The sequence below is a fragment of the Phalacrocorax aristotelis genome, chromosome 23 (assembly GCF_949628215.1).
Source record: "Phalacrocorax aristotelis chromosome 23, bGulAri2.1, whole genome shotgun sequence".
Lineage (NCBI taxonomy): Eukaryota > Metazoa > Chordata > Aves > Suliformes > Phalacrocoracidae > Phalacrocorax > Phalacrocorax aristotelis.
The window spans coordinates 2,189,738-2,204,306 of NC_134298.1; the positions used below are offsets into that span (position 1 = coordinate 2,189,738).

Below are 14,569 nucleotides of genomic sequence, written 5' to 3' on the forward strand. Positions count from 1 at the left end.
AGCACACTGTCCCTGTGTATTGATCGCCCTGTGCCCTGGTGCAATGTCACAGTGAACTGCCCTGGTGCATTGCCCCGTCGCACTGTCCCAGTGCACCGGAGCACTGTTCCATTGCAACGTCCTGGTGCAGTCCCCGTGCTCCAGTGCACCGTCCCATTGCAAGGTCCCAGTGCATTGCCCCGATGCACTGTCCCAGAGCATGGTACCTGTGCACTGGCCTGGTACACTGAGCACTGCTTCTGTGTACTGTCCCAGTGCATTGCCCTGGTGCACTGTCCCGGTGCACAGGCCCATTGTCCTGGTGCACAGGCTCACTGTCACAGTGCATTCCCTCGTTGCATAGTCCCTGTGCACTGTCCCGGTGCACCGGTGTGCTGTTGCGGTGCGCTGTCCCCGTGCACAGGCTCACCGTCCCTTTGCACTGCCCGGTGCACTGCCCGGTGCAGGGGCTCACTGTCCCGGTGCAGGGGCTCACTTGCCGGTGCAGGGGCTCACTGCCCGTCGCACTCTCCCCGGTACCGACCGCCCGTGCCGGGTCCCCGCCGCGCTGCAGTGCCGCCCGCAGCCCGCCAGGGGGCGCGCGGTGGGACGGGGCTGCTGCACACGCTCCATCCGCCCAGCAGGGGGAGCGCGCGCCGCGCCTCACCATTGGCTGTGGCGCGCCGGGAGCGAAGGGGCGGGAAAGGGGCAGGGTGGCCCGTTTCGGAAGCGACGCGCTGATTGGGCGCGGGGCGGAGGGGCCGATGGAAGGCGGGCGCTGATTGGTCCCTGCGCTCCCCTCTCAGGGAGAGGGACGCGCAGCGGGGCTGGTGTCGGTGCCGGGGTCATGGAGGAGGCGGCTTGCGGGGCGCAGTTCCGCGCCGCCGTTCAGGTTATCCAAGGGCTGCCCCGGAGCGGTGAGTAGGAGCCGGGAACGGGGCCGGGGCGCTGCGGTTGCGGCGGCGGCGGCGGCGGAGGCCGCAGCGTCCCGGCCCCGCTCCGCTGAGGCCGTGTCGCGTCGCAGGTTCGTACCGGCCCTCCTATGAGGAGATGCTGCGTTTCTACAGCTACTACAAGCAGGCGACGGCGGGGTGCTGCCAAGGCCCAAGGCCCGGCTTCTGGGACCCCATCGGCCGGTACAAGTGGTAAGGCCGCCGGGGGGGGTGGGGGGCGGCCCGCTTCTGGTAGGAATTACCCCCCTCCTCCCCGCCTCACAGCCGCCATCACCCGCAGGGACGCCTGGCACAGCCTGGGGAGGATGTCCAAGGAGGAGGCGATGGTGGCTTATGTGGCCGAGATGAAGAAGGTGGCCCAAAAGGTAACAGGGAGGGGGAGAGCAGGTGGGGTGCTCAGTGGTGCCCGTTGCAAGCTGCGTCCCTCCCCAGATCATTGACACGGTGCCCATGGATGAGACGACGGAGGAGATGTTTGGGTACTTCGAGCCCCTCTATGAGGTGATCCATGACATGCCCCGGCCCCCCGAGGCTTTCTTCAAGAGGAAAGGGGGTGAGTGGGAGCCTCCGCACTCTGCTCGTGCCCAGTGCATCCTGCATCTCTGTACCATGCTCTTCTTTCCTGGCTTGTCACTCTTGCTGTTCCCTGCTTGCTTCTGCACTGCTTCGCTCTTCCCAAGGCACATCCTTCTGCTGCCCCCTGAGGGGATGGGACAGGATGGACACACCACGTCCCATCTGACTCCCCCACCGTGGTGCAGCTGCTGCTGAGGTGCTCGTTTGGGCACCAGCAAACAAGTGTCTCTTCAAGTGGTGCAGGTGTTTTTTTAGTCTGGGCTTTGTCTCTCTTTGAGGAGAGAACTTGAGATTTGGCTTCCAAATGCCCCTTGGCCCAAATCCCTGTACACGGTGGAGCAGGGGATCAGCTCCCGGGGAGTGTTTGCAGGGGAAGGCTGTGCTTTCTCCTGGCACTGGCCCATCTCCAGGCAGGGCGGGCTGTGCATAGAGAGTGCAGGTCATCTGATGTAAACATCTGGATAGGCCAGCCAGTTTTTGCAGTGGAGTGGATGTGGAGAAGCTGGGCTTGAGAAACAGGATTACTGGGACCACCTTGTGCTAGAGAAGAGTCCTTCCCAGCCCTTCCCATGCCTGTGGCTGCTGCCTCACGCTGAGAAGTGGCTGGGGACTGTGCCACCCCTGCAGCAGGGCAGTCCTCAGCATCTCTGCCTTGTGAGAAGCGTCTGAGTGTGTGAGGGGCTGGACGTGGTTGTTCAGAAAGCTGTTGGCTACTGCGGAGCGAGCCTGCCGGCTACACATCTGGACATTTGGCCATGCCCTATCTCCAGTAGGGTAGCACATGAGCTTTTGGGGTATATTCACAGCAGATGTGTAAAGTGTCCATGCTTTGCTAATGTTAGAAGAGCGCTGGCAAATAGACTGACTCCCCGCCTGTCCCCAGGCATCTGTCATGCGTCTGACAGCTACTGTCACCCCCTGCTGCCAATAGGGATGCCGAAAACGTGTTGCCAGTAAGGCTTGGCCTCAGGATGGCTGCTCCTTCCTGTGGTACCCAGGCACTTTTTTCCTCCATTTTGATGCTGAATCCCTTAAAAAGGCAAATAGACTTAATTTTTTCCTGGAATGTAGAAGCTGGGTCTGAACTCTTGGTCGTTACCTGCTTGGGAGTGTCATCCTGCGCTAGTGTCACTTAAAACGACACTGCCACTTAAATCTAAACCTGGTAGCATCTGTGAAGCAAATGAACCCGAGGTGTCTGAAATGGTGGTTTAAGCCTGTTGAGTCATTGGTGTTAAAGGTTGTCAAACCCGCCTTCAGATTTTGTGCGATTGCAAGCGTTTGTTACCAATAATCCAGAGGAGAAAGGTCGTTGTAGACGCTGTGGCAGGTGAGAGCAGAGTGTAGCAGGCACAGGACCCTTGGTGGCTGCGGAGCTCTTCAGGGGCAGAGGTGCTGCGCAGTGGCAGTCTGGGCAGGTTTGGTTTGGTTTATTTACAAAGTCAACACACCATTAAGTGGCTCTTGGAACCCAAATTGTGAACAGTTCAGGGTCCTGACCAGTTTCCATTCAGCAGAGCTTTCACTAGCGTCTTGTACACATAGGCCAAGATTCTGATGCAACTGGGAACTGACGATAAATCCCTTAATGCGCAGGCCTGATGCTTTGCTGCCAGCCTGGCGGGCACAGGGGGCTGGTGTTGGAGCCAGTCAGTGCTGTGCAAGGCAACAGGGCCCTGCCTGTGCCCACCCACCCCGTGGGGCAGGCTCAGGGGTCACAACGCACACGCTGAGGGGGGATTTTGGGATGGTCCTTGAGCAGGGCAGCCCTGGCCCAAACTGCTGTGCAGGGTGAGGGCTGTACTTGTCCCCCTCAGGGGGTTCAGTCACCCAGGCTGGGCTTGGGGGGTCCCACAGCCGGGCCTGCTGTGGTGGTGAGGCAGGTTGGGAATGGTGGAGGTGTGCGGACAAGGCGCAGGCAGGGCAGCGTTGCCACACACCTGCCTGGCCAGGAGCAGGGAGCAAAGTCCTGAGGGCCACTGTAAATGCTGCATGTTTGGGCTTAACCCCATGGGCTCTGCAGGGTGGTGAGGAGGCTGGATCCCTGGGGAGGCAGCTGTCCTGGGCGTTCCCTGGGGTGCTGCTGCCTGATGAAAGCCCTCGCAGGCGATGGCGGCATGCGCTGCCTAGACAAGGCACTCTCTTCTTGCGTTAGGCTCTGTTCATTACCGTGGGTGTGCAGTGTCCCCTGCCAGGGGATGAGGATGGTGGCTGTCACCCGTCGGTGTTTACCCAGCTGTCGGCTGGCACTGATCCCTGTGCCTGCTGCTGCTGGGGCCCCCCTGCCACCCCCAGGCGAGTGAGACAGTCTGCACAGGGTAGACCCTGCTGACCAGTTGAGTTCACCTTGATTCCTGGGCTGCCAGCAAACGCAGCCATCCCCTCTGCATCTCTGCCAGCTGCTGCGTGCGTCTGGTCTGCCTGGCAGGAGGGTGGCCCCACATCCGCGTGTCCCCCAGCTGTGCTGGTGGGGAAGCAGTGCCGAGCCCAGCTGCTGGAAAGCCCGCACTTGCAACGCTTTAATTCTCCTCTGCCCCTTCCCCTCCGTGCAGGCAGTCAGGAGCAGACGGCCGACCCCAGCCAGGACGACCCAGCGAGCAGCCCGGCTCCAGAGCGCCCCGAAGATGCCCTGCCCAGGGAGCAGCGCAACAGGCAGCACGTGCCAGGTTGGTCTCCCTGGTGTGGCCAGCACCCGGCAGAGACCCCACGGAGGATGCATCGGCGACAGGGCTGGGCTGCCCGCAGAGCTTTTGGCTTCTGGCACCTCTGGTCTGACCCTGCCGGTGTTTGGGGTGTTGCCCAAGTCACACAAGCTGGAGCTTTACATGGGTCCAGCTCTTGGCGCCGTTCTCGACACTGGTATAACCCTGGGCGTGGTGGTTTGACTCTTATCTGTGCAAAGGGGCCTGATTCTGCTAAACCACAGTGAGAAGGCGAGGTTGTTTCCCCATGGACTGGGAAAACACCATTCTGGAAGGTCCATGTTGTGGGAGGGGATGCTCTTCCTTGGCTCAAGCCAAGTCTGCCCCTTCCCCAGCACTGGGAGCCATGGTGCTGGGTCCCAGCCCCGCCCCGCCTGTGCCGTGGCTAATGCTTTGGTCCCGGCTTTTCTCATACAGCCCCTTATACAAGCACCCACCCACCTCCTTGTGCCTTCCCCAAGGGCACACGTGGCTCTCCTGGCCCGGAGGGGCCTTTCGCAGTGCCCTGGGCTGGGTAGGGTGCTCTGGGGAGGCGTTCCTCCTGCCACCGTCCTGGCCCTCCCCCAAGGAGCATATATGGTCACCAAGCGAGTGCCTGCATCCAGGCCGTGCCCATCCTGGGCTTGCAGTGTGTGGGGAGCTGGGCAGCGTCTGTGCCTGCGCGGCGGGGCGCCCTGCCACCCCGGTGGCAGTTGGTGGTGTGGGAACGGTGCCTGCTCTCTGCTGGAGCAGCCAGGGCCAGGGGATCCTGCTGGAGGGGCTCCCTGATGTGCCGGGGTTTGGGCTGGCCACCGCAGCAGCCCTCTCCCTGGGTGGGAGCTGCACGTGGGCAGAGAAACCCACCATAAAATGACACCATGCCAGGGCGTGCCTGCCCGTGAGCGGGACTCTGCAACACCATAGGCAGGAGAAGGGAAAATTCGGTCCCGGATTCACAGCCACGATCCGGGGAGTGGTAATGGAGCTGGTTCCATCCCCCTCTGTGCCTCAGTTTCCCTCTCCTCCTGCCTCGCCTTGTGCACACAGACTCTGCCTTCCTGCCTGCTTGTGGACCTGTTGCTGTGTGGCTGCACTGAGCTTCTGCTACCCTCCGGATGCAGCCGGAACGCGTCTGCCCTGCTGGCGCCTGCGGCTGAGCCATGTGCTTCCCTTCCAGGAGGTGGGCTGTCTCCCACCGCCAACGCGCTCGAGGGCAGCCAGGTGACCAGTGACTCCGAGGGGGACGTGTACTGCGATACCCTGGAGCAGATGGAGCCTGAGCAGGTAGTGGAGGGCTGGGATGGGCTGGGGTCCTGCTGTGCCACGGTGGAGCCTTTGCCTGCTGCCAGCCCTGCCCTGCCTGCCCTGTGCAGGCAGATCTCTCTGTGTTGTCAGCTCCCCCAGCTCCACACGCCACCGCGGCACTGCCACGCTGCCGCTCAGCACCGCCATCCTGGGAGCCTGGTGAGCCCCCCAAAACCTAGGGGCCACCTGGCTGCAGCACTCGCTTTGTGTCCCTCTCGGAGCCTGGTCTCCATCACCGAGGGGAGGCTGAGGAGCCCTCGGCGTGCCCCACACCACCCACAGCCCCCCTCCTTCCTGCAGCGCAGTCCCGGAGGGGCACTGGTGGGCTCCCAGGGCTGAGCGAGGCCGGTGGCCCCGAGCAGGGCTGCTGCAGGCACCTTGCACCCCTGCTGCTCGCTCTCCATCCCCTGCTGCGGACCAGGGTGCCGCCACTGGCAGCACTTGGCACCTGAGGTGCTACGGCAAGGCTCGGGGGACCCAGTGGGCAGGAGGGAGGAGGGCGCCTGCTTGCCTGGATTCTCCCTGGAGCTCCTTCACTGTCCCAAGCCTGGGCACCTCGCTCCTCTCCAGAGTTGTGCTCTGTCATCTCCCAGCCATGTGCTAACTGGTGCTGCTGGTGGGATTCAGCTTCGCTCAGCCCCGTGTGCCCTCTGTCACCAAAAATGCCCCTGCAGGGCAGGGGGAGAGACACCAGCACTGCCGCGGCGTTGCACACCTCTCACCTGCCGCCCTCCCGCAGCCCCCAGGGCGGGGAGCGGGGGTCTCAGGGCCCTTCTCTCGCGCAGGCTGGGCAGCTGCTGGGGCTCTCCCTGAACGGTGTCCAGGCTGGGCCTGAGCCGCCAATGCCCTGCAGCGCTGGGCAGGGAGAGCGGGCTGAAGGCAGAAGACTAGAGGGGAGGAGCAGTGCTGGCCTCGCAGCCCTTGGCTCCAAGAGAGGTAGGTGCAGCGTTTGGCTCCTGTGTGCCTCCCTGCTGCTCCCTCCCTACCTCCCTGCAAGCAGGGCCAGCACTGGGGGGCTGAGCAGAGAGGTGAGGGCTGCAACCACCACCAGGAAAACAAACAGTTTGGCTCCAGCACCCAGGGGTCGGTTGTTCAGTAGCCACAAGAAGGCCTCAGCATCCCCTCTCTTCATCCTTGGTCCCCAAGCAGTTCAGTGTCCTTACCCCTGAGGACACATCTCCTGTGTTGTCTGTTCCTTGCAACGGTGCTAAATTGCCTAATTTTGAGGATGCTCTGCTGGCTCCTCTCCAGCAGCTGGGTGGGGAGTGCAGGCCCTGTGGTCCCCACTGCTGGTCCCTGCTGCCAGCACCTGTGCCAGGTGCCTTTGGATGTGCGTGGTGCTGGGGGGTGAGCTTTGCCTGGGAGGCGAGCGGGTGGAGCTGGGTGCAGGTCCCAGGGACACCGTGATCCTGCAGCACCACTCAGCCAAGCGCCACCCGCCGCCACTGCTGCTGGCATGTGGGGACAAGCAGGCGCTGAGCTGTGCCGCTGCAGAGAGGGGACAAGGAGTGCCCTGCCAACCTCTGCAGCTACCACAGACGCAACCCCGGGGGGCCTTTCTGCTCCCGTGGCATCGCCACCCTCACCCGTGGGACGGCAGTGGTGGTGCCGCCGCCTCACCTGGGCACAGCCCACCCCTCTCATGCTTATCTTTCCCCGTTAACGTTTCTGCAAACCCTCCTGGGCTGCTTGACCTTGGGAGTTAACTTGTAACGAGGCCGATAAAGCCAGGCTGGGCTGTCCCATGGGTCACTGGTGTGCATGGGGGATGCCAGCGAGCCCCTGCCCATCTCCCACCTGCAGCGCAGATTATCTGGGTGTTTGCCAAGCTGCAGTCAGGCAGGCCTGGGGCCTCCTGCCTTCGCTGGATGGTCACCCACTGCCACCACTGTGGCGCTGGGGGGATGCAGTGGCCTGTAGCCCAGAGGACAGGCCCGGCGCCAGCTGGCAGAGGGGGATGCGGGCGGATGGGCTAGGGGCTTGGGGTTGCAGTGCAGGCACCTGATGAGGTCCGTTGCTCGCTGTTGGGTGCCGGCGCACAGAGTGGTCTGTGCCAGCCCCGGTGGTCCTTGGGGAGCATGAGGCAGTGCTCAGCCTGCCTTGCCCTGCACACGCTGCATGCCAGCCCCACCGCCACTGAGCAGCACCTGTCTTTGTGCCCCACAGATCTTCAGTTCACCGGGGGAGAGCAGGACATCAGGAGCACCCTGGAGCTCGCCACAGGGCTGCCAGTGGAGCTGGATGCCTGCGTGGCCAGCACGGTCCGAGCCCTGCAGGATGACATGCGGCGAGTGCTGGAGCGCCTGAGCGAGCTGGAGACGCTCGCCTCCGCACAGGTACACACCGTGCCATGCTGTGTGGGGAGGCACCGCACACCGCCTGGCAGGGCCATGATGCCCGCACCAGCATAGGCCTGGCCGGCAGGGTTTGGCTCTGGTCCCTGCAAACAGGCAGCACAGCATGCGGACAGACCTCAGGGTTTGGGGTACTGCTGCGATCCGCCCGGGGTGCAGGCAGGGAACCATTGCCCACATCGTTCCCATCACCCCTGGGGTCCCGGCCCGGCTGCACCACCTGGATTCCTCGCAGGAGCCCTGAGTGGGCTTGCTTCTCCCCGTTCCCTCCCTCGGTTGGAGGTGCAGGGGCTGGAAGCAGGGTGCCCAGCCTCACTTGCACCCCAAACTCTCTCCTCTCTCGCAGGGGGATACAGCTGGGCCCGGCCCTGGCCAGCCGCTTGCTGAGCAGGTGAGTCAGAGGCGGAAGCGGCAGCAGCGCTGTGTGGTGGCCCTGCCACACCAAGGGGCCGGAGACACGGTTGGGGAAGGGTCCCTCAGCTGGAGAGCAGGAGACACACCTGGGAATGCATCCCCTGTGTCTGGGCACCGGGGACAAGTTTTGGTGCAAGACCTCTGCAGGATGACAGCCGTGACGAGGACCATTGGGCTGTGACAATGGCCTGCCACCGCCTGCCTTTCCGTGGAGGGCCAGGGGGATGTTTGGTCACACCGGTGCCACATTTGTCCCCCTCCCCACACCGTCTCTCTCTGTCCCCTTACCAGGCACCATCCTCATGGCCCCTGGCCCTCTCTCCGCGGACCCTGTTCTTCCTCATCACCTGGCCCTTCGTCACCCAGTGGCTGCTGCGCCGCTGGCAGGGCAGGAAGAGGTGACCACCGTGTCTCCACCGCTGGCCCCAAGATGGGGCGCACGACGACCCCCTGGGGCTGCCGCCACCCCTCCTTCCCCATCCTGCTTAGCACAAGCCGGGGAAGCACCATGGGATCAACAAGGGAATCGCATCACGCAGCTGTGAGGTCTCCTGCAGGCCGGGACCCCTGCCCCGAGGGAGGGGAGCCACCACCGCCAACTGCCACCGTCACTCTCAGGATCTCGCCAGCACCGCCGGGACGGCAAAGGGACCGGCCATCCCCGGGGAGCAGAGCGTGGGATCGCCCCCACACCCCGAATGGGATCCAGGCGGGTCCCCTCGCTACCGCACACCGACGGACGGACGGACGGGCTGCCTGCTGGCACCGCGGCCCTGGGTGGGTGGTGCGGGATGGCCGCTGTCCCCAGAGACCGGGTGTGCAAAGCGCTTGAACATCGGAACCTGCCTGAATTAAAGTTGCCTTTTCGGCCCAGCCCTGGCTGCCTGGTGCCCTGCGGCGGGGAGGGGACAGCGGCCCTCTCCGGGGCACCGGGCTCTGCTCCAGCCTGGCCACTCCGCCATCGCCGCAGCGGGCAGGGGCCGTGCTGGCAGCTGCTCGTCCCTGACCCTGCCCCGCCAGGCCTGGCCGCGGCTGCCAGGTCCCCCGGTGCGGGGGGACTGTCCCCAATCCCTCCCTGCCCGGGGGGTCCCCTCCTCCGGGTGACACGGGTGTCACTGCCGCGGGGAGGGCCGGACCCGGCAGGCCGAGGTCTCCGGTGCCGCCAGGCCGCTGCCAGCTGGGTCCCCCAGCCCTGACCCCCCCCCCCCCTCTGCGGGGGGCTCTTGGAGACCCCCGGGACTCGCCCCCTCTCCCCCACATCCCCGTCCCAGCGGTACCACCGCGGGGTCCCCGGGCCTTGTGCCCCACAAAGTGCCCCCCCCATGGCTCCCCCATAGCCCGGCCCCGCCCCCGGCCTGGGGCCCCGGGGCCCGTGACAGGGTTGACACCGGCACGGGGGGGCGACACCACTACTGGGGGGGTGGGGGGACAGGGACAGGCCCCGCCCCCCCCCGCACGCGGGCGGACCCGGCCGTCCGGGAGCGCGGCTCCGCGCCGCCCCTGAAAAACAGGCACGCGGTCCCTTTAAGGAGGGACTTTTTTCTGCTCGAGTTTGTTTACATCTTCCTCCGCGCAACGCACCTCCGGCGCACCCAGCGCAGCTCCGCGATTCCTCCGCCCGCCCCCTCCCCCGCAGCTCCCCCGTGCTGTTCCCGTGCCGTCCAGCCCCCGGCCCGTTACAGACCCCTCCCACCCCGCCGGGGCGAAGGGACCGGGGCGGACGCGCCGCTCGCCGCACGACACCCCGGAGGCTCCTCCGCGCGGCGGGGACTCCTTTCGGGCCGCCCCACGGGCCGTCCGCGGGGGGGGGCTGAGGCGCTGCCCTCGGCGCGGCCCCTGAAGGTCGCCGGGCGCGCGCGGCCCCGCGCACGGGGGCGCCCCTCCGCGCGTGGTACGGACCGGCCCCGCCCGCCGCCCCTCCGCATTGGCGGTACCGGGCTCGAGTGACGTCGGACGCCGCCAATCGCAGCCCCACGCTCCTCCCCACCTCCCGCCGCAGCCGGGGACGGGGCGGGGCCCGGCCTTTGGTCCCGCCCCCCCTCCTCCGCCGATTGGCCGCGGGGCGGCACCGCCCGCGCGCTGGGGAGCCGTAGCGGCGGCGTCGGGGGAGCGGCGTGGGCGGGGCCGCGCGCGCGGCGGGGCGGGGCGGGCAGCGCGCCTGCGCGGGGCGGGGCGGGGCGCGCGCGGGTACTTAAGGCGGGGCGCGGGCGGGGAGCGGCAGTTGGGGAGCGGCGGCGGCGGCGGCGGCAGCGGCGCGGTGGGGGGGCGGGGCGCGGCGGCAGGGGGGAGGCGGCGGCGGTGGTGGTGGCGCGTGCCATGCGCGCGGGGGGGCGGGCCCGGCGGCGTTAACCCCTGGGCGACCGGCGGCGGCGACCCCCGGGGCCTCGGCCCCGCGCCATGGCCCGGGCGGCCTGAGGGGAGCGGGGCGGTGTGGCGCGGCCCCATGCAGCGCGGGTAGCGCCCGTCCCAGAGGCAGCGGAGCCAAGCGCCATGGCTGACGCGGCGCCCCCCGAGCCGGGGCCCGAACCAGAGCCGGAGCCCCGCGGCGAGCCGGAACCCCAGCCTCAAGCGGAGGCCGAGCGCGGCGAGGCGGCGGCGGACGGCGAGGCCGGGCGGCTGCCGCCCCCCGGCGCGGAGGAGGCGGAGGGCGCGGGCGGCGCCGAGGGGCGGCCGGCGGGGACGAGGACGGGCGGAGCGGCGCGTCCCGGCCTGGGCCCGCGGTACCGGCCGTCGGTGGGTCGCACCGAGGAGTGGCCGGTGAAGAAGAAGCACCGGCGGCGGCCGTCGAAGAAGAAGCGGCGCTGGAAGCCGTACTCGAAGCTGAGCTGGGAGGAGAAGCAGCAGTTCGACGAGCGGCAGAGCCTCCGCGCCTCCCGGCTGCGCGCCGAGATGTTCGCCAAGGGGCAGCCGGTGGCTCCCTACAACACCACCCAGTTCCTCATGGAGGACCACGACCAGGAGGAGCCCGACCTGAAAACCGGGCTGTACCCGCGGCGGGCGGCCGCCAAGTCGGACGACACGAGCGAGGAGGATTTCCTGGAGGAGGCGGCGGAGGAGGACGGGGGCAGCGACGGGATGGGGGGGGACGGCAGCGAGTTTCTGCAGAGGGACTTCTCGGAGACCTACGAGCGGTACCATGTGGAGAGCCTGCAGAACATGAGCAAGCAGGAGCTGGTGAAGGAGTACCTGGAGCTGGAGAAGTGCCTCTCCCGCATGGAGGAGGAGAACAACCGGCTGAGGATGGAGAGCAAGAAGCACGGCGGGGAAGCGGCGGAGACGGCGCGGGTGCGGCAGCTGGAGCTGGAGGTGGACAGGTTGCGAGCCGAGAACCTGCAGCTGCTGCGGGAGAAGGACCTGCCCGGGCAGGAGAAAAGCCCCTGCAAGCTGGGGGAGTGACACTGGGGCGGGGGGGGGCGCGGGGGGGCTTTTTACAGTGGTGGGGGTGGATCGGGGGGTACCTTGTACAGAGACGCCGCCGGCCCTTTTTAACGGGAGCGAAGGGGAGCGGGGGCTTGGGGCGCTGCCCGGGCCCCCCCCCCCTCCCCTCCGCGGGGGGCTGTTTTGGGGCGGGGGGTGTGTGGGGGGGGTGTTGATGTATTGGTGAGATTTGGTTTATGATTTTTTTTGTGTCTAAACAAAAAAAAAGCCAAAAAAAATTCCCCAGGAAAGCTGTAAATTGGCCAAAACTGACTATAAAAAAAAAAAGTATAGAGGTCTAATAAATCTAATTACTTGTAACTGTAACGGTTTCGGTGTGATTTCTGGAAAATATTCAGAATGCCATTCCAGATGGGAATACACACGGAATTATTTTCATGATGGTCCAACTGGTCTGTGGTGGTGTTTGATTAAAATTAGCTGTAATTGTTGACTTAGCCCTTTTTGTTACAACCCCCCTCCCCCCCCTTCTTTTCCAATTCTAATCCTGCTCCATGAGCTGAAATAGTTAAAAATCCCTGGAAGAGGAGCAGCAGCTCCCGCTCGGTGTGCGATGGGCGCAGCGTGCACCTCGCTCATGTACCAATAAGCTAAAGTGTGTTTGCCTAAAGGCTCAGTGAAACTTTTGTTTCCTCCCAGGTCTGTGAGACCCCCAGGTCAGTAGCTGAAATCGGGCCAAAAACTGCCTGAAAATGTACTTTAAAGCTACAAGTGGGGGGGGGGGGCAGGGAAGGACTTAAAAGTTTGGAGCAGCCCTGAGAAGTTTTGGTAGTCAGCACTTGGCCTCCGAAATGGCTGACGAGGGATCAGTGGATCGGACACGACGGCTGAACCTTCCCTTTCCCTGCTGCCCTACCTGGGGGGGGGCAGATGCTCCAGGCAGCTGCGTGCTCCGCGGGTGTTTTGGGGGAAAACCAGGTAAATTAGAGGGCAAAGAACTGGAGGGGCCTGAGCCTGCTCTGGGCTGTGCCATAAGTGAGGGACAGCAGGGTCTGTCCGGGGGGAGTTAATGGGGCTTGTCCCTGGGGAAGGCAGGGCTGAGCTGGGGTAACCCAGCCCCCTGCCCCCACCCCGGCTACAGCTGGGGGAAAAAACAGCCTTTTTATGACAATCCAGTGGGGTCAGACCTGGGGGAGGCAGCAAAGGTGCCCTGGGGCTGCCCTGCTCGGGGTGGGCAGGCAGGCTCCTACAAAATCAGGGGGTTTAAGGCAGCCGTGGCCAAGGGACTCAGCTTTGAGGGTCACGCCAGGTTTGTAACACGAGCCTGGCAAAACCCGCCCTGCTCCGGGGCACGCACTGGCATCGGCGGGGAGGGGAAAAAGGAAACTATTCGAGGGCTACTTGCTCAAGAGCCCGGTGGCCGCCGCGCTCCCTTCCCCTCTGCCATGACATCATTCGGCAGAGCCAGCGCCCGGTGCGGCTGCGGAGGGAGGCACCGCCGCGCCGCCCCGAGCCAGACCGGCGGCACGGCACGGTGAGAGGTAACGAGTTAATCAGGATCTCGCTGGCTGGGAAAGAGCAGCGCCGAACCCCCGAGTCCTCCTCGTTCATCCCGGGCACTTCCTTCCAGCGACTTCTTTGCCCGAGCGAGCGAGCGATCCCCTCGCCGCATCTGCGCTGCCCGGCATTTTTGTTTTCTTCTGGGACAGGACAACCGCAGGCGCGTGTCCGACGGCACCAGCTCCGGCGGCGGGTGCTACGCTTCGCCGCTACCGTGAACTGTAGTTCTCAGCCCCTGCTTAACGTGAAAAACTTAATATCAGGAAAGATTAGTAGTCAAACGTAGCCTAATGGGCTTTGCAGAGCAATGGCTGTTCCCAGGTTTTGCGCACCCACAGGCTTTGCCCTCCATCTATTTACCCCAAACTTGTTACATTTAACTCCTAGGAATAAATAATTTATCTGCAAATGCTTTAACAAAAAGAACTTAAAACTCCCCTAAAAGTACCGCACTGGTCAACTCTTCTACCTGCTTTGACTCCACTAACTCTTCCTACTTTATGCTGGTCTCTGTTTTAATGAAAACGAGCCAGCCAGGTCACCCCCGATCCCCGCTTCAGGAGGTGTTTAATAACGGCTCCTCGCAAAGGCTCATTCCAGCTCCCATGTCCGAACCCCCTGGCAGACACGGACCGACGGCATTCGGGGACCTTTGAAACCTCCGGGTGGATCAGTAATGGACAGGGCACTCATCTGTCCGTCCGTCCCTTGCTGAGGGGAGAGCTTGCCTGCCTGAGCCTCCCCACGAGCTCTGCCCGGAGCCAGGTTCGGAGCAGGTCCACAAGAGATGAGTTCGATTGCAGCTCAACTGTTTGAGAAGAACAAATAAAATCCTCGAGATCGCCAGAGATAAAGGTGCTGCAGCGCTGCCTGTGATGTGGTATCAAAGGGCAGCAATTAGTCCCTTCTGACAAGACAGCAGCGCGCTGTCTTAACTAGTTGAGGGCACGTACCTCCCTGGAGGGCAAGGCAGCTGCGCCTGCCAAACCTTTGAAGCACATCCCTTCTCTCCCTACCAGCACTTTGGTCTTCCCCAGGTTGTTTGAGCCAACTGGCCTCTATTCCGGCTCCTCCGGTGAGCCCAGGAACGCAGCTGGCATGGCAGCACCCCTCCGATCTCCCTGCACGGGCCGTGCCTCGGCGCAGAGCCCGTACTGGCAGGAATCTGCCTGTCGGAGCTCCTGCCCGCCCCGACCGCACGGCTGAGCGGTGGGAAGAGGCTCACCGCCAGTCCGCCAGCCGCGGGAGGACACTGCCGACACCACCTTTGCAGCGAGCAGCCTGGGAAACGCGGGGCATAGCGGGACCCTCCTGGCTAAAGGGCTTTCGCAGTCCCTCCCCTCGCGAGGGTTCCCCACTCGCTGAGGAA

At 64.7% G+C, this 14,569-nt stretch overlaps 2 protein-coding genes across 4 annotated transcripts; both read left to right on the plus strand.

Moving 5' to 3' along the window:
- The first annotated feature begins 765 nt into the window (after positions 1–765).
- ACBD4 (acyl-CoA binding domain containing 4) lies at positions 766–9,135 on the plus strand. 3 transcript variants are annotated; one of them, XM_075116763.1, is made up of 11 exons: positions 766–896; positions 1,004–1,124; positions 1,213–1,297; positions 1,365–1,485; positions 4,061–4,174; positions 5,367–5,473; positions 6,280–6,430; positions 7,661–7,830; positions 8,195–8,239; positions 8,554–8,660; positions 8,820–9,135. In XM_075116763.1, the coding sequence occupies exons 1-11, from the start codon at positions 827–829 to the stop codon at positions 9,115–9,117; spliced, it is 1,389 nt and encodes a 462-aa protein (XP_074972864.1). In that variant the 5' UTR covers positions 766–826; the 3' UTR covers positions 9,118–9,135. The 3 variants fall into 3 exon arrangements, with proteins under 3 accessions (XP_074972864.1, XP_074972866.1, XP_074972865.1); XM_075116764.1 differs by having other exon boundaries at positions 784–896; positions 1,047–1,124; positions 1,197–1,297; XM_075116765.1 differs by lacking the exon at positions 8,820–9,135 and having other exon boundaries at positions 8,554–8,802.
- A 1,361-nt stretch (positions 9,136–10,496) lies between these two features.
- HEXIM1 (HEXIM P-TEFb complex subunit 1) lies at positions 10,497–12,006 on the plus strand. Its single transcript, XM_075116683.1, has one exon. It carries the CDS (start codon positions 10,753–10,755, stop codon positions 11,656–11,658), a length of 906 nt encoding a protein of 301 aa, XP_074972784.1. The 5' UTR covers positions 10,497–10,752; the 3' UTR covers positions 11,659–12,006.
- The last annotated feature ends 2,563 nt before the right edge of the window (positions 12,007–14,569 follow it).